The 25,028-nt window shown below is 41.6% G+C and overlaps 1 protein-coding gene across 1 annotated transcript; it reads right to left on the bottom strand.

Moving 5' to 3' along the window:
* Positions 1-1,947: 1,947 nt before the first annotated feature.
* Positions 1,948-22,899, bottom strand: LOC142588390 (uncharacterized). Its single transcript, XM_075700031.1, has 4 exons — positions 22,135-22,899; positions 21,145-21,339; positions 11,274-11,408; positions 1,948-8,824 (listed from the first exon to the last, which is right to left on the bottom strand). The coding sequence occupies exons 1-4, from the start codon at positions 22,441-22,443 to the stop codon at positions 8,687-8,689; spliced, it is 777 nt and encodes a 258-aa protein (XP_075556146.1). The 5' UTR covers positions 22,444-22,899; the 3' UTR covers positions 1,948-8,686.
* Between the last annotated feature and the right edge of the window lie 2,129 nt (positions 22,900-25,028).

Below are 25,028 nucleotides of genomic sequence, written 5' to 3'. Positions count from 1 at the left end.
TGCAACTTGGTTATATAACTCGATTATATGTGCTGTACTAGTATTCCCTCTCAAAGATTCCATAGTCTTCCAGGCTTTCCCCATCCTCTTGTCAATAAATGAAAATATGCTCTATTCTCTTGTGCAAGCCACTGCTCTCACTTCTGCGATACAGCAAATATTGTGAAAGATTGAGACACAGGAAGGGAATAATTAAGTGTGCTCTGGCACCATTATTAGTACACTTCAGCCTTATTGTCCCCACTCCTAGCCACACACAGTCCCCTCAAAAAGTTCTCAAGAGACTTTGCAGGCATGCCAGACCCATGCCATGGCCCACAGAGAAGGAACTCCCAGTGCTCCAATAAAGTTCTGGAAATTTATGAGCAGGGTAGTTTCCTTACTCTCGAGGTTGAAATTATGTCACAAGTACTGCGAGCCATTTTGCTGGGCCACTAATGGGCTTTGAAACTTTTGGGTAGTGAGTGGAGAGTGTGAGTCATCAAGCAGATTACATACCAGCACATGGCACTGCGTTCGGCCCCCACTCAAGCTTCTCCCCACTTACACCTCATGCATATTTTTTACTGCAGTTGATAGCTTAATTGTTTTCCTTCTGTTCTGGAGTGCTATTGAGACACTTTTGGAGAAGTGCTATGTGCATGTATTACTGCCACAACAAACCTTCAGCACTCAACTGAATTTGTGGTCTCCTCGAGAAGAGCAGCTATATGCGCTACTGCCTTCTGAATAAAGATTATCAGTGCCACTTCATTTGGATTGCCTTGTACCATCACTCATTTACCCTTCATTGAGCTTGCACTTCATCACTAAAATGCCTCCTCTTGCACATTTGTTTTCTTGCTGGGTTGCCAAAGGATTGGTTTTCCTGAGCTCAGTTGCTTAGCAGTCACGTGTACTGCTGAAATTGAGCTCCAAAATGTATACACATTACGAGGTGCTTACCAAGGTTGGTAGTTGCTTACGAAGGTTGGTGGCTGCCACAATTTATAAGAAACTGTGACCTTGTGTTTGGCAGCAAAACAACACATTCATTGAGTCACTATGGTGGGTAAGCCTCTCACACCAAGAAAACAATTGTTGTCGATAGTTCCCCATAAATAAACAAAATCCCAAAGGAAAATGTGTAATGATTGATTCTAACCAGAATAAAACTGGCTCATTTGTCTGGTTGTCACGCAACAGATAGACTATCAGGAATAAAACATGCTCTACTGATCTGTTCTGCATTTAGAATATGCTCAACTTCATACCAATTTCTCTTGGAAAAGGTCAAGAGAGACGGGTCTGCAGTTGAACGTTGATATAGCAAATAGGGCTACAACAGGTTGAAGAATATAACAAAGGAACTTTAATATGTTTATTGCCACTATCAGCGTGCAACGAATACATGCTTATAACCAATATCAGATATAATGAAGGTATTTTCCTGTCGGATTTGACTTTGTAATAACGAGGTTTGACAGTACATACAAAGCTTTAGCATTGCCAAGTTTTAACAGATTCAGTGAAAAAGCAATAAAACTGAACACCACAAAGGTGTTGAAAATTTCAAGCCACACACAGGATGAACCTCACAACTTAACATGACCGTTTATCTGGAACATAGCACGCATTTATTGCTGCAACATTTATTACTGAAAATAAATAAATAGAAAGCCTTTGGTATGAACAGGAATGATTCCTGCCTGTGTTAAGTCATGTCAGATGCCATGCAGCAGTAACAGACAAAACATTTTGCAAACAATTTTATTTGGCAAACCATGCCTCTTTTTGTAGACACAAAACAGCTGCTGAAATTCAGGGAACACTGAATAACATGTGATACAAAAAATTTTGATTCATATAAGTTTGGCAAGAATTTTGGCAAGCTGTTGCTGCATATACTTATCACTGGCCTGCTGGCAATTGCAGATTACATTTATAGAACTTCCAAGGGTGTTGATGTAAAGTTTGTTTAAATTAGAGGCATAAGAAATGAAAATATATAAACATACAAAACCAATGCTAAAACAACTTTAAAACAACACAAATTTTAAGGCCAAAGCTTTTGCCCTGGTATTCAGTAACAAACTCAGAAGTGACATGCAATGGGCCTATCATGCCCAAGCTAGATTAAAACCACGGGCATGTCAAACAACAAAAATTGAAATATTGCTATGAAAAACAGATTTTCTGCTACGACATTGCACATAAGGAAAAAAAATGTGCTGTGGAAAGAATGTGTGTGCGTGTGTGTGTGTTTGTGTTTGTCATCTGTGTCCACATATGCCTAAATACACCAAGAAAAAATTTCAGAAATAATACTATGCTGGCAAATAGCATATCAGGTAACTTCATCACCAAAACAAACTAGAACTAAAGGTACAAAGTAACTACAGCCATGTTGACTAGAAAAGAATATTTGGTGGCAGAACAGAGATCTTAAAGCTCTTTTATGAGTATTCTTAAAAACACACGAGAGGTTTACCATTCTCGGGAGGTTTATGGTGTGATCCTGCAGAAACACAATTACTCTCCAGGCAAATATGACAGATCAGGAAGCTCACAAATGCCCGTCTGCACCTACTTTGAAGACTGCTAACACAGGAAAGCAGTTAAAGAGCAGATGAAGCAGTCAACATATGAAATATCACGTGCACTGCTCATGTTGCCAAGAGTCGTGTTGCATGCTACTCAACCACACATTATGGACTAGACAAAGTAGAAATATTGCACAGTTTGTTTTCCGCAGACAAAATGTTTTAGTGAAATGGTAGCTAAAAATTCAGGAGCTGATTAATGAAGAGCTCACAGTTGACACTCTTTCTAGCTTACTCTGATGTATAATAAAAAAAAAAAAGTGAGTATTACTCAGGTATTAGATGAGGCTACAATTCAGAATGAGAATATGTCAGGCAATAAAGCCTGACTAAAGGTACGGAGGTGCTTGTCAGTTTAAAATTATACTGCATAATTTTTATGCCAGATATCCAAGTTCAAACATATCTGTCTACTCTGTCTTAGGATTTAACCATGACAAATAATTCAAACAGGGGTTCCACAAAAGAGAAAGAAAAAAAGATACAAGAACATTACTAACAATTTTTACAGCTCTTGGCATGACTACTATTACTTTGTCATTCACAAAACTGAACAAGGACTCAAGAGAGAGAGAGAAAAATATTAGAAGATGACATGACACTGCACAAAGAATATGACCAGGGAAATTTGCAACTACAACAGCAAAGAAAATTCAAAGCTTCTGAACAGAGTTTAACCACCCTGGGGCATCTGTGATGACAAAAACTTGTTTCCAACCAGCTTTTAGGAATATGACTGCCCAGTTTGACTATTTCCAACTATTTATTCATTAACATAAAACCGAGCACCCTATGACACCATGAATCAAAGCAGCCCTCATTTGTGTGATTCTGGTGATCATATTACAGGGACAAAAGTGTGCTACTGGATGTGAAGACCGATTTGGTTCTGAGCACCCTGTCATAGTTTGAGAGTCTGAGAAATTAAGAAACATCAGTACTTAAATTCAGGTCAACATAGTTACACGAATCAAAACGCACATTTCTTTAAGCTTCTATGTTCACTCATGCAAACAACTGGCACAGTTTATATTTCCACGTAGAAGGTTGTACCAGTGCACAATCAGCAACATGTTATTAATTGATGATACACTATAGAGTCGAAAATAAAAGTTGCATTAATTGTTCATGTTTTCATTTCATTTCTGCTTCATAGTACGTGCAATTCCTGTCAGCTAAAGCTGTTAACCTAACCAGTTTGGAAGAAAATAGCCCATTAGAACTATTCCAGAGTCACTAACAAAAATAAATATGCAAATAGCAATATGCAGCACACATCTTTTCTCTGTGGCACGTGCTGCACATGCATATCAGCTAGCAGCGTAGTTTTTCATTGCTTATGATGTAGCACCACTTTTCAACATTCTATGAAAAATCGAACAGTGGCAACAGCATCAGTCAAGGTAAAAGTGGAGCTTGTAAAACATGAAAAAGCGTGGGGTCTTTTTTATGTTCCTTTCACATAGGTTGCTTGCAATAAAAATATGCCTTAAAAAACGAACACAGCATTCTTAAAACATTAAAAGAAAGAAAGCAGACATTGTAGCTTGACTTCACCCAGACAATGGATTTTACAATGTGCTACTACGACATACACTAGCATCTAATTAGAACAAAATTGATTAGGGCAACATCGTTTTTTTTTTCATCAGAAATATCACAACACAAAGAACAAAAGCTTAGAGAAGAAGAAATTAACACTACAGACATGAAATAACTTCGTAAAATTGGCTGGAAACTTTGGTGTTATTCTGACCATTGTTATCATTGAACTGAAGCTTTTTTCTCAAATTCTGTTAGACTTCCATGATGTCAAAACTGCACACATTTACAAAATGATCTCAAAGTGGCACCATAATATTTTCTGCACATCTATTTCTTTTGGTGCATTGTTTCAATGCTTTAGAAGAAAATTTTTGAATTTGATCCACACATTTTCATGATGCTGTAGACATGACGTTTCATTGTCTTATGTTTCATTTTTTCTAGAATATAAATTTTTGTGATTAGCTGATAGTGAATTAACATAGTGAAGAGATTAGCAGTGAAGGAAAGCAGAATCACACGTTATGCCATGAGCATGTAGACATTCCCATGATGCTGCATGTCTCTTATTTTTTGTTTTACTAGGTAGCTAATGACTACGTAATTATGAAGCCTCACATTCCCCCACAACAAATAATTACATGGTCTTTTAAAGCAAGCAGTTCAAAAACTGCAACATGTGCAGTGTGACACTAGATGTGAAGGAGTAGGCTGGAAACATAATGGAGATTGTAGGTGGCAATCACACGGTACCACACACTGGTGATGGATGCACACATACTGTGACCATGCTGACAAATGCCAAGTTGAATTTGACAGAATACGGGGGAAGAGAAGGTAAGGGGAAACCCTCAGTGTTCTCAGAGAAGCAACAGCAGAGGATGAGGCCTAACCCATGTTGAATGCAAGAAACCCCAAATTTAACGGAATAGCTCATTTGTAGGTGTGCCACACTTGGGAAAAGTTATGGTACGGTCTTCAAACACTGCTCTCAGCTGACTTCCACACACTTAAATTGTTTGTGACATCACATGACCGCCACTTCTGATTTCCTTCTACTCCCCATCCAAAGCTGAGCTGTACTTGGTGTGCATTTTAAACTATTCGCATTAAAAGGTGGTGCAATTTTTTCTGCTCTCAGGCCGTCTAGTCTTCATAATGCAATTGCAGAGTCAACAGCTACCTAATAAAGAAGGGATGGAAGAAAAGTGAGAACCGATTTTTGGGTTATTATACTTTAACCAGTAATATGTTGCTCCCTGCATCTAGAATTGCATACATCCAAGGAATTCCACACTACAGTGTTCACACATTGGGCAAGTGCTCGCCATTTTTTCATAATACTGGCTAACTTTACAAGCGCGCTGTCTCGCATGAGCAAACATTATGAACACAGCTTGATGAGTGAGTATTACAAGGAAGCATGCCATTATCAAAATCACAAGACTTCTTTGAAATATTGTTATTAATATAGCAGGAACACCAACGCAGTGTTTACACAGTACAGCATGAGAAATGGTGTCTGCTCCACCATTTTCTTATTCCTCCAGAGAAAGTTGCACTTTGTGCAGTGCTAGATGATACTTCAATGAAACATGGTCAACTCATAAGTCCTGCAAACCATTCACAATTCTCTACATATATCTATGCACGTACTCCATAACATTTGCAAGCACAGTAATAACTGTGATAATAATAATAAAATAAAAACAAGTGAAAATGCCCCTTCTAACATTTACAAGTGTATGTACAGTACTGGCTTAGTATGTCCAGCTTATTTAGAAAAATTCTGACACTTCTTTCTTTCCTCCACCTTTGATGCTTCAGGCATTGCATTAAAAGGCAATATTTCAGACAAAGAAAATTAATTGCTCAGCATGTGAAATGAGAATTAAAAGAACTGCCACTGAAGTGAACATGCTTATGCCATGAAGGGAAGCTAAAGTTTACATTTGCATATTATTTGTGCATATCTTTGATTTTGAGAGCGTTTACAGCAAAGCATAATATGCAAATTTGTTAATTTTCTAAAAGAACACAGGCATGCCCTTGCATCATGGATTCAACCTATCATTCCTGTAAGAACTTTTGGCATACACTGAAAAAAAAAACAATTAAACCAGAAATTAACCAAGCAGAAACACTTCTAAAGATTATACTTTCTGATAATATTCAAGACACAAAATTTCAAAAAAGTCAGCTTTTAGTGTGCATTCCACCTTCTAGACTTGCGTGGCTAAGGCTTCTTCTTCTAAGCTAGTGAACGCCTGCTAGAAGAGATTGCAATGTAAGCATTTGAGGATACCTGCTTGGGCCCGTTTTTGTATCCACACAATGATGCTACGAACAGAAAGAGCTGAATAGGGACACTGGCAGGACTCAAAGTCACAAAGATCATGTTTACATGCATGCAGTGGCATCAGTCAAATCTCCAAGTCTCTGCAATGCCTAGCAGAAGATAGCCCATTAGCAATAAAAACAAAAGGCAAATCTCCGCTTTTGAATTTTCTAGCTGTTACCTGGCTTATGTCAGTGTGATATTATGCATTTTACAGAAATCTTATGCATCAGATTTTTTTTTTGAGCACAAGAAGTGTACTGAGCCGCCAATGTAATTCTTAAAAAAGAAAGGAAAAGGAAGAAAGGAATGGAAAAAAAACCCAATTACCCAGCCTCTGCTAGATGTTGCTCCAATACATGATGTAGAAGGGGGAAAATGTGGAAATTTAAACATGGCGCTGGTGTTACATGCACTTACCAGTTTAAGTTGTTTCATGACACACCAAGCCTCTGCTCTCAGTAAAAGTCGCCAATCAGGTGTTCCAGAAGCTTTATCAACCTACATAACTCAACATTTTTCTGTAATGTTCTTTCAAGATGGCTGACATAAAAATTAAGAAATGTGGTCACGCTCATCCCTTTAGTGAGTTTAAAGGCATCTTCAGAGATGAAGGTGCCAAATGGCAAATGAGAATCTGTTCAGCGACAGCAACAGCAGACACCTCAGCGTCTCTGGTAAATGTAGAAATGAGATGAGAAACAATGGTGCAAGAGAAAAACATCCCAACAATAAAAAGATGATGCCAAAAGCTCCTGGCCAACAGTCACTAGCTTAGTATAGAAAATCATTTTTCTCCACGACTTACAGGCACACCACAAAATCAGTGCAGCACTGTGGTGCAGAGAATGCAGCTGATACACCCATAGAAACCGTGAAATTCAGAATATAAACTTAAAGGCACAATGAAAAAAAAAAAGTTCTTTGAGCTGTATTAGTAGTGAGCTACCATTCTAAAATGCCAATAAACGTATCCTTACCACAAGAGGAGGCTTGTTATGCAGAAAAAAAAGCATAAAAAGAAGAAGAATGGTGGTACTGGCAGCCTTGAAGTTGCTGCCCCAGCTCGCCGCACCATCATGGATTCTGACTCCGTCTGCTCGAGCCTAGTCAATTTTTCATAAGATGAACTATAATGTATTCTAAAAGCACCAAAGACTAAACATAGAAAGGTCCAAGAATTTTTACTGAGCCACAATGGCCCAGATACGAAAAATTACTCAAATTCCGGATGTCATACTGGCATACAGGAGCTGGAGTTAGGTGTTAAAGAAAGAACTTGGACCTTCATTTTCTCTTGTCATAATCAACCTATTACCATGAAAGTAATAAAAATAGAGTTTTGAAAGAATAATTCATTAGTCTAAACTCAATATAGTGTTTCTCTTTGACGTTCCGATAGGATGGTTAAATTAAGCTTGATTTTTCAGTACAGTATTCTTACGAGGCACTACCCATGGCAGCAATGTCTTCTTATTAAGCAGACTCTTCAGACCAAAAAAAAAAAAAATATGCCATGAAAAGTTTGATTGCCCAAAAGTAACGCAGCTTTTTAAAAAAGTTTTGACAACGAGGGCAACACGGTCAACCAATACGTTTCATGCAAGTTACAATAACTACAGCCATAACTGAAAAGATATGAACACATATTAAGGCATCCCCCTTTTTAACAAATCATGGACAATGAAAACTAGGAAGGGAGTTTAGACACAAAGTGTGATTAACAGTCCTAAATGCACCTTTTTTTTTTTTTTTCGCAATACAATTGTCACAGGGAGGATGCTCAGATTTGTGGTGTTCATCAGTCACGTTGGCACGGTGTAATACATGGTGTCCCCTGGGTCATGGCCACAGGGGAAGATAGTGAAGGACATGACCCAAGATGAAATTAAAACAGGCTTCTAGCTGTTTGCATGCTATAGCCAAGTTCTCCATTCACTGATGGCATGAGGGCAACAAGTCATCTTGCAATTTACATACAATTTAATGACACTGCATCCAAATAGCATTTCAAGACAATGGTGTCAGAATTGCCACTGAGATTGCTTTGTTTTTCACATAGTTTTTTTTTTCTAGTACAAAAGTTGCAGTCAACTAAAATAAACATATTTACAAGGAAGCCACGGAAAGGTGTAAAGCAAGGGTGAATGCAAATATGAAGCAGACACACATCCAGAATAGGAATGCAATCCCACGCATTGAATGTTGTGTTGCAGTGGCATCAACTCGTGGTTATGGGTGACATCATAATGTCCTGACTGGCAACGGCCGGGGACAGGCATTGCAGAGGGGCCCTGGGCCGAAGAAAACGCAGAACTCCCAGAGCAAGGCAGGAGCATACACAGCCCAGACCAAAGATCTGTAGGAAAAATGGCAATCTGCAAGTCATAAATGATATTACAACATTCTGGCCTGTTTTATATGAATCTTTGCCTAACCATTCTGCTGACTTTTCAAAAAAAATATCACGGAGCCCACCTTGAAACAAAAAACACACTGAACACTCACCAAGACGCTTTAAACTATGTATCTTGACTGTGAATTGCAACAATGAACATAACAAGAAAGCAGTTATGCAGTGAAAATGGAATCCCATGACAGTACACCAGGTGGAGTCAAGCAAAATGTTCACTATAACAGGGAGTTTCTGAACTGAGTTGGTCTAGGAGCACTGACAGGAAAAATTTTTGTTACTTTTTTTTGCATTTTTAGGTAGCTGTAGACTCCACAATTACAGTACAAGGCCTCAATATCTTGAGAGCGGCATAAATAATTAATTACTGCAGCCTTTAAACAACTCATTCAAAATGTGTGCCAAGTCCAGCACAGCTTTGGACATGAAAAAGGAGACAACACATCACCAAAAGCGAAGGTGACAGTCAAGTGGTGTCACAAACTTAAAGAGTCCACCAGTGAGCTCAGTGTGGTATTTGAGGGCCATACAATGACCGTGTCACCAAAGCTGTCAAATCAGCCCTTCCAATTGTGCACTTTCCTTGAGACAAGGAGACATGCTATCCCTTATTGTCCCATCAAGTGCTGAATGGACTCAGCTTTTCGCATCATGGCCACAGTGTTTGCATACATACCAGTGGTACCTGGTACCACGAGACCTCTACAACAGGTTTCAATGACATGATGAGTCTCCTTTTTCACGTCTGAAACTGTACTACTCTTGGCATGCTTTTTGAAATGGTTGCATTAAAAAGCAATGTAATTAATTACTTGTTGCACTCTCAAGGAACTCAGGCTTCATAGCATAGTTACTGTGTTGATCACTATCCAATAAAGCAATAAGCACAAGGCAAAAATTTTTCTGTCAGTATTCCTTTAACAAAAAGAATTGTTCCAAAACTGAAGAAACAGCTTATGAAGCCAGCACTTACAAAAATTTGGTTGGAGAGAGGTCGCATGGTAAAATAAAGCACACTAGCTATATCCTTACCTAAATGTAATGCTATCTATAAATGAGTGTCCAGGAAAAAGAAAAAGTGAAAGCTGGTCACTTCTCTTGCAAGCAACTGAATGAAAGAGAAAAACATGCATGCACTAAGCAGAACATAGAGCTTATGGTTCTTTATATAGGTACTAATGTGACACCCAAAGAAACTGTTAGGACGGTATTCTCCAGCAATCACTTTGAGGAATATAATCACTTTCAAGAGATTATGTGTGACTTGGCACCGAGCATGGCAGCACATACGGCTGACAGTGCCAAGAACGCTGTTGTATACTTCGATGTGTCTGGTGCCAAGTTGCACAAAATCTCACAAAAGTGATTGCTTAAGAATACCCCCCTTGGTATCATACAAAAAAGAAGATGTTACAGGAATCATTAAGCGTACCATATTTATTAGAATATTAAGGCGAGCTTTTTTTCCCTAAACTCCTTAGCCTTTAAGTCACACCCTCTGCCTTATATCTGAGGCTGATAGATTCAGTTATTAATTAAGGGAAAATTAGACATCCACCCAATCGTAGCAATTGCTACAAAGGAAACCTGTATGGGTTCCTCTAAAAAAAAAAAGCCTCGCAGTTGAAGAAAAATTTGTCCTGGTCTGGGACTCAAACCTGAGACTACCGCCTTTCCGGGGCAGCCACTCTACCATCTGAGCTAACCAGGCGGCTAGCAGATAGCAGGGCAAAGTCGAATTTGTCAATAAACCTTGCAGGTTTCTGCAGAACTATTATGTCAGATTCAGTTACTGTTTGAATATGGCAGCGGCATAATGATTGATACAATGGCATGTGTCTAGCTGTCAGCGACACAGCTTGTGACCACTGCAATGCGTCAATTCACCAGCACTTCAGTGGTTCGTGACACCTTGTGACTACTACCTCTTATTTCTGGGACGTAAGGAAAAGTCCTGCTTTGAACGCGAAGCCACATTTCACTTCGTGTGCATTATGATTATCTTGCACTGTCAAAAAACAAGCTTCATACTGTAATTAAAGGGATGACAGCTATGCCTTAAGGGGGGGGGGGGAGACAGTTCTGTGTAAGTAATGACTCAGAAGGGTTTTGGTGCGAGCTAGTTGGTACGGATCATTCATATTTAAAACAGCGCAAAAAACACGGACAAGGGAGGACACAGGACGAGCGCTGACACAGGACAGCGCTCGTCCTGTGTCCTCCCTTGTCCGTGTTTTTTGCACTGTTTTAAATATGACTCTGTAAGTACTTTTTAAGACTTATTTGTTCATATTACTGGCTAACCGAATGTCACAATATTCAATTTCATCATGGAAAGTACAAGAGTACATCATTCTATGTACCTCTTAATAGGAGGGAATGGATCTGTACTAACCCCAGAGACAACAAAAAGGCTGCAGGTCCAGTCAACAATGGTAAAGTAAGTCTGTCTATAAAGCACCTTGCTGTGCATCAGCAGCGAGGATGAGACCAGAAACAGTAGGGCCAATACTCCCCACAGCACTGTGTCCTGTAAAAAAAGCATGATGCATATGGCAAAGCATTAACACGCACAGTGAAATGCATACTGCCATCTAACAGATACCATCACGAAACAACAGAAGATCATAAAAAAAATTCCTTTTTACCTGAATGTACAATATAAAAGTTCACAATAAAGCAGACTTAAAGGGACTAACAACCAATTTTGTGGTACCCACTCTTTTAGTGCAACGGAAAGCTTACTGGTCTGAGTGTCCAGTCATACAGTGCTAACATGGGAAATGCAATGTAACATTTTTTATCCAAATTTTCCAATCAGTGTTGAATGTAGTCGTGCTCAAGAAACATGCTGGAAAGAGTAATAGGTGGGTGATTCCACGAGAGATCAAACATGCACGTCCGCTTGAAATTTTTGTTTTGTCTGATTTTTTTTATATATCATGTAGGAATATTCAAACTGCATGGAACCGAAAATTTCATTCTCGAAAGGCGTTCCCAGCAAGCCAAAAAAATATTAGAAGCTGGCAGCACGAGCGTCCTCAGATTGCTTACCACAATACTTTTTATTTCACGAGCGATCTAAATGCAAACTTTTCTGCTCATTTTAACACGATTCACCGTAAATTAGTTCCATGCATTATTTTTATGCTGTCCACAAACGAAAAAAATTTAAGAAAATCCCAAACGTGGCTCCCAAATCAGAAAAATTTCCAACTTTGATGTGTCTTGACGTGTTTTTCATTTCCCGCAAACTTGAAAAAAGTGTCAAACATACAGCATTCTCTTTGCAACATTAATGCAAAATATTATCTTCTACATGAAACACGACAGAAGAGAAAAAAAATGTTTAGATAAACAAGCATTTAAAAAAAACATTTTTGAAAAATTCCAGTTCCAACTTTTAAAAAAAAATTTGGAGGGAAGTCCGCTTATGTTGGAAAAAACGTGGGTGCGATAATGTTTCCTCATTTGCTTTATACACAAAATATAATGGGCCAAAGTGGCCCATTTTGAGGATGCTGGCTTTAGTGCCACAATGACTCATTCCAGTTTAAGATTTCATTATCACCATCATCACCAGCAACCTACTTTATGTCCACTGCAGGATGAAGGCCTGTCCCTGCTATCTCCAATTACCCCTGTCCTGCGCTAACCGATTCCAACTAGCGCCTGCGAATTTCCTAATTTCTTCACCTCGCATAGTCTTCTGCCGTGATTGACTGTGTTTCCCTTCTTTTGGTACCCATTCTGTAACCCTAATGGTCCAACTGTTATCTAACCGGTGCATTATATGACCTGCCCAGCTCCATTTTTTTATCTCGATGTCAATTAGGATATTGTCTATACCCGTTTGCTCTCTGATACAAACCGCTCTCTTTCTGTCTCTTAACATTATGCCTAGCAATCTTCGTTCCATCGCTCTTTGCGTGGTCCTTAACTTGTTCTCAAGCTTCTTTGTCAGTCTCCAAGCCTCTGTCCCATATGTCAGCCCTGGTAAAATGCACTGATTGTATACCTTCCTTTTCAATAGTAACGGTAAGATTCCAGTCAGAAGCTGACATGTCTGCCATATGCGATCCAACCCATTTTTATTCTTCCATGAAACCTTCTCATGATCAGTGGTATTGGTCTGCGTACACGTCAGTAGGGGTCCTTGAGCACATCCAGACTGAGCGGCCTCGCCCCCGAAGGCTGCTGTGGTTAGTTTTCCCGGCGCAGGCTGGGCGACCGACGCTGCACCAGCTCGAATACTTGCGGCGAGTCGGAGAAAACTGCCGCAGCGAAGGGGAGTGTGACTGGTGTCGAGCTGATGGGGATTTGCGCTGCTGGGCAACGTATTCTTCAATTTCAGGAGGACGCTGGCCGAACCTAGGCCACGGTGAGTTTGCTGAGAATCCGCGTAGTCCAAGCTCTCGATAGGAGCACAGTCGGTAGACATGCCCAGCTTCGCCACAGTGAAAGCAAAGACAGGGTGTCTACCAAGTTGATATTTCCGAATTCCCTGAGTTTTCCAGGTTTTCCCTGAGCACCGTTGCAAAATTTCCTAAATGAGCCAGGACTTTGTTTTATGTCAAGACAGGCTGACACAGTGTTGCCCGATGCTGTCACTAGATCTCTAGTAAGCATGTTGAAAAAAAAATGACTTAATCCAGTTTGAATAGTAAGGAGTAATATCTATTTTATTTGAAAAGCAAACAGAAGGAAAGTGTTAGTAAAATGTACAGCTAAAAATGGTAAAACCCATTCCAAATTAAGTCCATTCCAAATTAAGTCGAACATTTTCAAATACGAATGAAAATGAAATGCATAAATAAGGAAATATTTCTGAATATGGGCTATTTCTATCACTTGATAGCAAGCTCATCGGTATGAGGCCTGAACTTTGTCACAACTAAGATTCTCTCTCAGCAGCTGGGAAGTCAACCTCAACTGTCCTGACATACTCTCAGCCAGTACACAACATCTTAGTGTTGCATTTCACTACTTTAAAGAAGTTATTTTGGTTTGGATGAGGGACACCTGCATCTCAGCGTCAGCCAACACTGTTTTTTTTAGCTCAAGCTCCTTCAAAGCGGCGGCGGCACGCTTCCTTTCCCGTTAATTCCTCACTGCGCCGGTCCTTTCTTTTCTCATCCTCCTTCTGCCATGTTTTTACCCCATGGATGATTTGAAGCATTCTCTTGGTCAGTTGTACAGTCAACGTCCTATTTTTTGGACTCCCTAGAGGCCGCAAAAACATCCGAAAAATGGGGCAGTTGGAAAAAAATGAATGCATGTCTTTAACTGCCCTTAAGGGCTAAAATTGCCACAGGCACGTCCGAAAAAGCTCTGAAGGCCTGCCAGTACACTTATTAGGCATATCGGTGCTCGTACTGCGACAGGAGACGGGGGTGCACGCGTGTATAAAATACATACTGTATCCCGTGACAATTGCTCCTTCTCACGCTTGTTATGCTTCACCACCTAACATTACTGTACTGCGGCGAAGCTAACTTTCGGAGACTGGCATTACGCAACGCGCTGTGCTCTGCGAGCTTCGAAGCCAATCGCGAGGATTACAAAGGCGGAGTCGGTGCCATTGCTGACAGCGGCGAATTCTTTCAATGAAAAACACGGCACCGCAAGGCAAGAAGCTTAATAGCGAACGTAGAAGCAGCTAGGCCTAACGTTGCCGCTGTGGTGGCTGCGGCTGCCAGCGGATCTGCGTGCGACGGTGCCGGTTCGAGGCGGCGAGATAATCAATATGGCGGCGGTGGCGGCGGCTTTAACACCATTTCAGACCTGCAGTCAGGGCAATATACATTGACTATATGGAGTACGTGGTGGTGCCGCAATGCCGTGCGAATTATCGGGCATGTCCGAAAAATCGGGCGTCTGGAAAATCGGTCGTTAATACTCTGGCAATACATCCTGCCGATGACACGGCGTCAATGACGAAATGACGATTCGTTGAGATTCCTCTGTTACTGGAGCCAGCATTAACACGACTTTCGTTCAATTTCAATAAAGTTACAGCTAATTTTCCCTGATAGAAGCACAAATTCCCTGAAATTTCCCTGAGTTTTCTAGACTATTCAAATTCCCAGAGAATTCCCGGTATTCCCGGTTGGTAGACACCCTGAAAGAGGTCGGCGATCATGTACCCGCCACATGTCTGCTTTCCTTGGGGCCTGTCGGTGGTCCTGGTAATACGAGGCTGCTTGGATGGGCTGTAGCATGGCCAGGTACGTGGTGCGAAGCGGGGAGGGAGGTGGGGCAGGTTGCCTCAAAGCTTGCGAATATGACATACGGGGGCTGTCACTTCTTAGCGGTCGAGCTTTTGTGTTGATGTGTTGAAGGGTGGTTCTCTTAGCGCATGCTGGACTTCATCACGGCCGTAGAACGCTGGACAAGGAGCTGAGCGTTGGCTGTGAGCGTACCGACAGTTTCTGGAGTTCTTCGCGGATTATGGAACGAATGAGCTCTCAAAAGAAATCGACGTGGCCCCCGAGAGCTCCGAAGAAGTCCGTAGGTGAGGAAGCGTTCACTTGGCGTTCGTATGATGGTGCCCGCTGCTGAAGAGTCTGTTCCATGGTGACGGTCTCGGAAAGAAATTCTGAAACAGTCTTGGGAGGACTGCGCACGAGACCGCCGAACAGCTGCTCTTTCACTCCGCGCATCAGGTACCGCACCTTCTTTTCTTCCGACATGCTGGGGTCGGCTCGTCGAAAGAGACACGCCATGTCCTCGACATACATTGCGACACCTTCGTTTGGCATTTGTATACAGCACCGGAAATCATGCTCAGCTCGCTCTCGGCGATCAAGGCTCGCATACGTCCCAAGAATCCGGCATTTGAATTCTGCCCATGAAGTTAGGACATCTGCACAGTTCTCATACCAAACATGTGCGCCATCGTTAAGGCTGAAATATACGTTTTTCAGTTTGTCTGCGTCATCCCACTTGTTGAACGCGGCAACACGTTCATAGTGCACCAGCCAATCTTCAACATCCTCATGTAAGGTGCCGTGGAAGGGATTTGGCATTAGTGGATTGAGTAGCGTACAATGAATCGGCATCGTGCCTTCCACACCGGCTGGGGTAGTCGGAGCTGCCATTTTCTCTGGGAGGAGTCCAAATTCAGGGGCTTGTCCATGGATCCTTCTGTTGGCGTGGTGTACAGGCGTAACCACCAGTACGGGGCTGGAGCTCCTGCTGCTCAGAGGGGCTTGGTACATAGATTAGATTACCCAGCACCTCCACCAGTTTGTCACGTGCTAAGGCAAGAGTAAGTAAGCAACAGTACCAGCAGCCAGACACGAAAAATGCCAGACACGAGGGACGGTTCTCCAGCTGGCGTGGGATCTTTGACTTCGTCATCTTCTTCGTCGTTTTTGCTAGGCACTGTTACGGTTGGCATGTAACATCCCGGGCAAAAAGGATGCTCCACCACCATGCCTCATCAAAACGAAGGATGGATTCCTAATTTTCCATGGTTGTCTCGAGTGGATGACTCATCTGGCAGGGCCCCGTAGTGTTTACAGGGCCCTTCGTGCGTGTGCATGCCTAAGCGGAATGAAGGATGGATGGCTAGTTTACTGTGGTTGTCTCGAGTGGGTGCCGGTCTGGTGAACGCCCCGCAGTGTTCACAGGCCCCTTTGTGTGTGTGCGTGAAAACCCTTTCCGCAAACCAGACAGGACCCCCAGGCTGCCGCCAGCGGAGACACGCTCGTGAAGACATCAACAGGGACAATGGATCAGCTGCCTATCCACAACCAGATGCCCTTTCCTCGAATTGTCAAGCTCTACAGGAGAACTTCTACGAACCAACGTCGCCTAGAAGAAAGGATAAGTGCATACGGTCCCGGACCTGCTGGTTTTCACCTGCGGAGGCGGGCTCGTGAAAGGTCGCCAGGTGAGTGGGTGCCGCCGACAAGCACAGTGGAACTCAGTGCATATCACGTGACGTTAGAGTGAGCAAGATCCCGCCTACGACTTTAGTGGGCCTATTTAAAGGGCACCGCAATGTACTTTTTCACTTCATTCTCTTTTTTCTCATCCCTCACCAACCATTGAATAAACCGTGCAAGTTTCGCACCAGAAGTCGTCTCGTCCTTGCCTGAACGCCTTCGTCTAGCGGACGCCTGCAGCCTGCTGACAACGCCATGCTACCCAATAGTAACGTCGGTCGAGCTTCGAAAAACAGGTGTTGTAACAACTGATCGGCAACGGTGAGGTACGCTACCCTGGAGAACGCAACAGCACGCAATGCTGACTGTTTGCTGGCTCAAAACACCAGGTGGCAATATGATAGATAGATGATAAGAGTTTCCAGACAAAAAAGAAGTTTAGCATCTTGACAGATATAATGGGCGTGTCAATTTCTATGGCAATCCAAAGCTGTGTTCACAGATACCTTGTGCACCCCGTACACACACACACACACACACACACAGTGGAATGCACATGTCAAGACATATCAAGCAAGTAGAAAACGAAATGAAACTATTTCCCTTAAATAAGAGGCTGCCCTCCCTACAAAGCAAGCTTTTTATCCTCAAGCAAGGCAGAAGGTTTGTTCACACATATGCACCAGATCGTTGATACCACACCAAAATATCTTGAATGATTTGATGGGTATGCTGGCACAAGATGGAATAATTGAACAGTACACTGACCTCACTATATGTGAAATCTTGGAGAAAACTGTACCTTGAAAAATTCAAACAATTGTGCAAGTTAATTTTCCATTCTACTCCTTCATAAAAGGTATGTTTCCTGTCAACAGCAATGTAACCATGTTTCTAAGATGTGCTTTTCAGCAGTTACATTTACACTACTTCTTTCACCTGAAATCAGAAATCATTCGTTAGTGGTCTTTTGTATGCCATCTGCCCTCTACTCTTATTTACACTGTTCTCATAAGGTGCCGCATCCTCCCCCTTACAAGTTAATAGCCATAACTTCTTGAATTATGACATTTGCACTTGTGTACACGAATTTAGTTAATTTCTTAGGTGAAAAGCATTCTTTTCACCAATTCATACAGGCTCCACATGATATTGTGCATTCTGTGCATAAACGTTTCTGGTATTTTCTTGAAGTTGCCTAATATACTCAAGTAGGCTATCCCAAGATAGACATCCATGTTTCAAGGAACCAACAATGTATGGTTGGAAATATATATATTTTTTCTATTGCACTATGTTTTCACACTGAATTTTCAATGAATTACGGTGTTTTACATGCCAAAACCACTTTCTGATTATGTGGCATGCCGTAGTGGAGGACTCCGGAAATTTCGACCACCTGGGGTTCATTAACATGCAACTGAGTTTTCAAATGAGAACTGTTAAGGATAAACGAATACCAATTTCACTACTGGCAGTGGTGGCGCTGGTTAACACTCCCAGGATTCTATACTAGGAAACTTAAATACCCAAGAAAGTGGATGGGGAGACGGCGCTGCAGTAGCTCAATTGGTAGAGCATCACCCGCGAAATGCGAACGTTGTGGGATCGTTCCCCACCTGCGGCAAGTTGTTTTTTCATCCACTTTCATTCCCATTAATTTATCGTTTCTTTATTTCATTTATTAAGCAGAAGTAATTTCCCCTATGTTGTCCTTGGTGCCAGTGTTTGTTGGCTTCTTATGATATGGCTAATAAAAGTTGGGCTCCTCGGTTAACCCTCTTTCTTCTCGTTAATTTCAGAAACAGGATTCAAAACTACTTCTGCAGCTTAACGTTCTAACACAGCCTACAAATATATATGTACTGTGGCTCAAGGGTAACATTCAGATGCAGCTTTCTTTAGTCCTTCCAGACTCCTCACTGTGCCAAAGGTTGAAGAATCCGATAGAAAATAAAAGTGACCTTGTCGATTCATACAGTGCATGGCCCTGTTTGTAGAATTCTGAAGTTTACATTTGGCAGTGGATTGAAAAGTTGATCAACTTGGTTTATTTCCTATGGCATAGTAAGGAAAGTGAAACAATCTATTACTTTCAAACAGTGAAGCTTTCACCTTCCAAGCAATTTTGGAGTGGGTAGAGGGCTCTCATAACAACTTTTTTTGTTTTGTTTTTAACCAACTTCCGAGATGAACACGATAGGCTTGTACGATCCTATGAGGTGCCCGGTCAATGCCAAGAAGATGCTACTATCCCTGTGGGAGTTTGCCAATGACCTTAGCATGGCCAAGGTAGTTTGTCAGTGGCCTTTCGTACTCCACCCTTCTCAGGCTGGCTGCAGGCCAGCTCTTACTCGAAATGAAGGTTTATTCATTCATTCATTTCAAGCAACGCTAACAATCTCGATCACTCCAGACATTTGCTCTTTGTCACAGGCTTTGTGTAAAAAGTGCCTCGCCAAAAACATCTTCTAAGGTGAACAATTTCCCAGAAGTTGCTTGATGTTCATTTTTATTCATAAAACATGCAATTTGCTAGTGTTGGTACTGAAAGCATCTAATTTCATCGCTACATTGTTCCAGTTGGAACCTAACCATTTAACTTCTTTTGTTCTGTGTTCAAGCACCTATAATAAATGTACATACAGGCAAAAATGTTAGTTTTATCTTTATGGCATCTTCTGCTGCGTATTGCTCAAAATTCATTTCTATATGCACATAACAAAAAATATAATATTTCAAAAGACTTACACGGGCATTGCAATGCTTTTTTAACATGGCAAGAAAACGTTTGAAATCTGCAGCCATGAACATGCAAGCCAAACATTATTACACCACATGCAGCCAGAAGCTAACAATCTCGCATAAAAAGATCACTTGCTTTCGTCATAGATTGTGTGACTGCTCATAGACACCAGCTGTTGCATGATTCCCCTAATCTTCCAATCTACTAACAAACGGGGAAGTTGCGGTTAATGCAACCCCCCTCCTCCTCCTCCTGTCACTGCTCATTTCTCGCACTTGTCGCTTCCTCTTAAGAGGAAGCTTTAGCTCGGGCCCAACTCCGACGCGGGCTATTCAAATACATGTAAAACGCAAAAACGCTTTTATGAAATAACCCCTGGACCGATTTTAATGAAATTTGTTGCACTTGAGAGAGAAAGTTAAATTCTAGTCACTGTTGGAAGCAGAATTTAGATTCATGGCCTGAATTTTATGAAAAGGATTTTCAAAAGCTTGAAAGTTCGAAAAAAAGATAGACGCACTAAGTTTATAAACTAATAGCTCTGCATCAAGAACAGATATCGCAGTTCTGTAAACGGCATCCATTAGATCATTCAAATCGGACAAATTCAATTTGTGAATTTATATGTTATGTGAATTTGTTACGTTGTGTACAAGGGTTCTGCAAAAGCTGTATTTCCATATTACTCAATTTCTTTTATATTCATGCGCAACATATTAATTTTGTCCGCTTTAGATGTACTATTAGGTGCAATTGACAGAATTATGATATTATTTTTCCTTGCTGAGTGAGAGTTGTAAACTTGATAGTTTCGTTTTCTGCAAATTTTTTTATATTTGCCAATTTTTAATAAAAAATTGACGACCTAAATTGAAAATACGAAACCAAGCATCACTAGATTTTAAGTTTTCCAGGGTAAATGCAACAAACCCCGCCAAATTTGGTGCAGTGGTTACCGAGAAAAACGAATTCTCCTTTTACATGTATTTAGATAGGAGCACTTGAGCTAAATCTTCCTCTTAATGTCAATTAGAATATCGGCTATGCCCGTTTGCTTTCTGATCCTCCCCACTCTCTTCCTGTCTCTTAACATTACGCCAGACATTTTTCGTTCCATTGCTCTTTGCACGGTCCTCAACTTTTATCGAGCTTCTTTGTCAACCTCCAAGTTTCTGTCCCATATGTTAGCACTGCTAGAATGTACACCTTTCTTTTCAATGATAGTGGCAAGCTCCCAGTCAGGAGCCGACAATGTCTGCCGTATACGCTCCAAACCAGTTTTATTCTTCTGTAAATTTCCTTCTCATGATCAGGGTTCCCTGTGAGTAATTGAGCTAGATAAACAAACTCCTTCACAGACTCGAGGCTGATTGGCGATCCTGAACTCTTGTTCCCTTGCCCGGCTATTGATCATTATCTTTGTCTTCTGCATATTAATCTTCAACCCTACTCTTACACTCCCTCAGTAAGGTCTTCAATCACTTGTTGTAACACTGAAAGGCATTGCACTCAATCCACTGAGTTCTAAGGTTTGAAGAAAAGGTGCTGCAGGACCCAATTAATATGTTGCCTTTGAATGGTTAGATGGCTTTATGAAATACAGCTATATATGCACAAACAGAACTTACAATGAGGGCCCAATTCAGGGGCAGGAGGTGGACAACAGAGGAGTTGTCCACTATCATTAAAGCAGCTGTTAGCAGGAAGGCCAACACACAGACAAAGAGGTGTAGGCGGACACGTTCCGACCGTGGCAGCTGCAGGACATCATATTCCTTGGTCCCTGCACTTGCTATGCAGATGAGGCTCAGCAGGGACAGCAACTGCACATACAGCAGCTATATGCATGTTTTACCACTGGACTACGCATCCCTCTCACAACAATGTCGTGGTACATAGAGCCCATAGCATATGGAAAATGTGTTATCACAGAGCACTTGCAATGCACCTTAGCTATTTAATGGCAAAAGGAGCAAGTTGAAAATGAATATAACGCGAGAAAAATGCTTTTTATACACTTAAAATTTGTTTCACTTGATACTTAATGTTTGCCCAGTTCTCTGTTGACTGCACCTCAGGATGGGCATTGTTTCTGCACTTCTTGGTTCAATGGTATTATTCAAATATGTGCAAAGGAATACATCGAAACATTTCTTTTCCGTTTGACTGGATTCATTCTTTCTTTGGCAAGGAAAAATAATGCTTATCAGAAAATGCACTTTCCACAAGTTCGTCATAATGTATTTATGCTTTCAAATAAATAATTTGATATTGCCAAGCAGCATTACAGGCAAGGATATCAAACTTCGTATTACACGCGAATCATTTCCATTCTTTTTGTACAGTATAATTTATCCAGGAAATCACCCCTGCATATACTTAGAAAATAAATCTCACTCGAAAATGCGTAGTTTTGCATATAGAATATTTATCTCTAATTTTTGGTTCACTTCGGCAGTGATTATCATTCGAGCAACGAGGGGCAGCTAGAAGGTACCAGAGCGTGAAGAAAATAAACAAAGGTTACTCCAAAAGCAAATGAGGTAAACTACATTGAATAGATCCTAATGAGTCAAAAGAAAGCAACATATGTGTCAGAGAAAGAGCAGAAGTCTAACCAGAATGGCGATCCTTAGCGCGCCGACGATGGTGAAGGGATACGACTTGTTAAAGAAGAGCACAACGTTCGTCTGCAGTGTTTCATCTTGTGTTGTTGTGTCCACAGTTGCAGGTGAATTGCCACGAAGGGCCTTCGTTTCCTCAGCAGTGCTGGCATCGTCCTCGAGAGCAACGTTCTTTAGACAAGAGTCGTCGACGAAATGCGATAGAAGGCCGTGAGGAGATGAAGTTGACACGGCACTCGTGCCCGCTCTGCTTGACGATGCCGTCGACTTGATCCCCGACGCTGTATCATCGGAATCGCTCATACTACGTCAGATGCACGACTCCAGCTTCCCGTCCTCGACATACAGCCAGCCGATATAGCGGATGTAGCTTCCAAAGATCACATTGGCCGAGGATGAGTGTTTAATACGCCACGCATCGCACACGCCCACAACGCCAAGTTGCGCGAAGGGGACTATATTGACGGGTGTCGTGGAAATTATGAATGAAACATTGCAATAAAAAAAAGACAAAGATAACTATGGAGAAAAAAAAAAAGCTTTCCTTCCTCGAAGGAAAAAAGAAAAAGGAATAAATCGGGAGCTGAGTTGCCGAACAGCACTGAGCTTTAAAAATACGACACAAACATTGACCCGCTTAATCAAGAAAGGTAGTGACTACAGCATGACTACAGTGACGGGGCCCGGCACTTTAGCATCTACGCTGCAGTAACGGGGCCCGGCTGCATTGAAGCCATAGAATGTTGAAGCTTCATTCTGTTATGCTTCATTTAGTTATACAAAAGCGGGCATTAAGAATCATGACGCACTCGAGAACCGATATACCTGCAGCAGGCCACTGTTCAATCAACTAAACGTATTGCCATTCGATCTGATGCGTGAGCATGAAACAGCTAGTTACGTAAACAGTGTTGTTAAACGTAATCATCAAATCCCTGTGTCCATATTTTTTTCATCATCACCTGCTACTAGAAGTACTGCCGCTGGTAATTTAGACCTGCCTCCTATACATAATGTATATGGCAAAAGACTACTTGAATTTGTTGGAGTTAAGACATGGATCAACATACCTTCCAAAATAAATAAACGCAACATTGCGGCAAAGCACTATTTATTAGCTATAACCCATTGATTTTGTGCCTGTATTCTTGCTTGGCGTTCTAGTTGTTTGGGGTTTGATAATTTATGTAACTGGTGATAATTTTTATGCATGCCGTAAAAAAATTCCTTTTTTTCTGTTTTTAATGTGCTAATGTGTTGCATTCATCCCTTGTATTGATCCCCTTATGCTTGTACCGAATGTTTATTATATTTTGCATATTGAGACCCATCCACTAGCCTGCGGCTATTGGGACCAACAGTCTTTTGCGTATGCACTATTGTAACACCTATGATGATAATAATAAAGAAAGAGAGAAAGAAAGTTCACTAGAATTCTGATTCTGAATGGAAAGGGAACGGTAAAAAGCACATTTAAAAAAAAGGCATGGAATATGTTCATGGTCGTACTCCGGCAGCAACTGCGCATTTCGCGACCGGGCGCAGGGTAAGTGACGATCGCGGCTCTATCTCGCGCGCCATATGTGGAGGGAAGTGGGGAGGCAGCGCGGGAGGCAAAGGGGCGGCTTCGACTCCGCCAACAAATACGTACTTTGCAAGGCCGCGCGCGGTCGCGCGCGCCGTATCTTGAAAGGGAAACCACGTACACTTGGTTTTATCAGAAGATCACTTCCCACTTCCCCCGCTAACGTACGAAAACTGGCATATGAAACTTTTGTCCGCAGTAGGCTTGAATACGCATCCGCGATCTGGAGTCCTCATCAGTCCTACATAATTAACATGCTTGAATCCGTCCAGAACCGTGCAGCATGTTTCATATCGTCGACATACGACTTTCATTCCAGCGTAAGCTCCATTAAACTATCACTTGGCCTCACTTCCTTAGCTCTCAGACGAAAAGTTGCACGCCTGTGTTTATTCCATAAGTTATATTTCAATTTCCCCTATCTGCGTGGTTCCCTTATATCTCCTCCCATTCGTACATCGCGCCGCCTATTCAATTCAAATAGCGTCCAACGACTTCATGGCTCCACTAATGCTTTTAACGAGTCCTTCTTTCCGACCGCAATTGAAGAATGGAACCTGCTGCCCGATTCAATAACTAATGAGCACGACGCGACAAGGTTTAAGACGATGTTGTTCAATCATCTGGGTTGACATGCTTCTTTTTGCTCCGATTTGTGTTCATGAAATTTTATCCCTTTTCCTGTATTGAGTTTTTCTTTTCTTCCCTGTAACCATTGTGTACTCGCCCTGCTGCCCTAACCTTTCGCCTACATGTGTGGCGCTTGTGGCTTCAAGGCAATATTGGCTAGCACCGTGTTAACTATCGCGTTCCTTGCTTCTTTTTATGTCCCTGTGTTGATTGTTACGTTTTTGACCTTTGTTCTTATTCTACCTTGTATACGCTCCCCCCTTATGTAATACCCCGACAGGGGCCTTTAAGGGACAATAAATGATGATGATGATGATGATGATCTGCAGACGGCTGATATGTTTGTGCGCGCTGTTTCCTCACCGCTCTTGCGTTGAAGCAATAAACCGCACGAAGGTGACTTCGCTCGCTGCTGCTGCCACGGCAGCGTTTGGCGGCGAGTGTCCGCGCTCATCGAGTATGATGTTTTTATGTCTACTTGTGCGCGCTGACACCATCCTTGTTAATTCAGTTAGTAAGCGAACGTTTCCAAGTTTATACGGCCGATAAAACTACTATGCTACTTCCTATAGCTATCTACTATTTTGCTATCGCAATCGATGCTTCAGTTTTCGGGCGAACCTGCGACTTTTTTTATCGTAAGGTTTTTCTTCGTAAATGGGAAATTACAATT

This window comes from Dermacentor variabilis, chromosome 1 (assembly GCF_050947875.1).
Source record: "Dermacentor variabilis isolate Ectoservices chromosome 1, ASM5094787v1, whole genome shotgun sequence".
NCBI lineage: Eukaryota > Metazoa > Arthropoda > Arachnida > Ixodida > Ixodidae > Dermacentor > Dermacentor variabilis.
The sequence above is the reverse complement of the archived record's forward strand: the minus strand, read 5'-3'. Positions and strand labels throughout refer to the sequence as shown.

What these genes read in the sequence shown, in the direction of transcription:
- LOC142588390 (XM_075700031.1), bottom strand. Translation starts at nt 22,443, where the DNA reads ATGAGCGATTCCGATGATACAGCGTCGGGGATCAAGTCGACGGCATCG. An exon ending in CGCTAAGGATCGCCATTCTG is followed by an intron (nt 21,340 to 22,134) that starts GTTAGACTTCTG and finishes CTGTATGTGCAG; the next exon opens with TTGCTGTCCCTGCTGAGCCT. An exon ending in GCCTTTTTGTTGTCTCTGGG is followed by an intron (nt 8,825 to 11,273) that starts GTTAGTACAGAT and finishes TTTTTCCTACAG; the next exon opens with ATCTTTGGTCTGGGCTGTGT.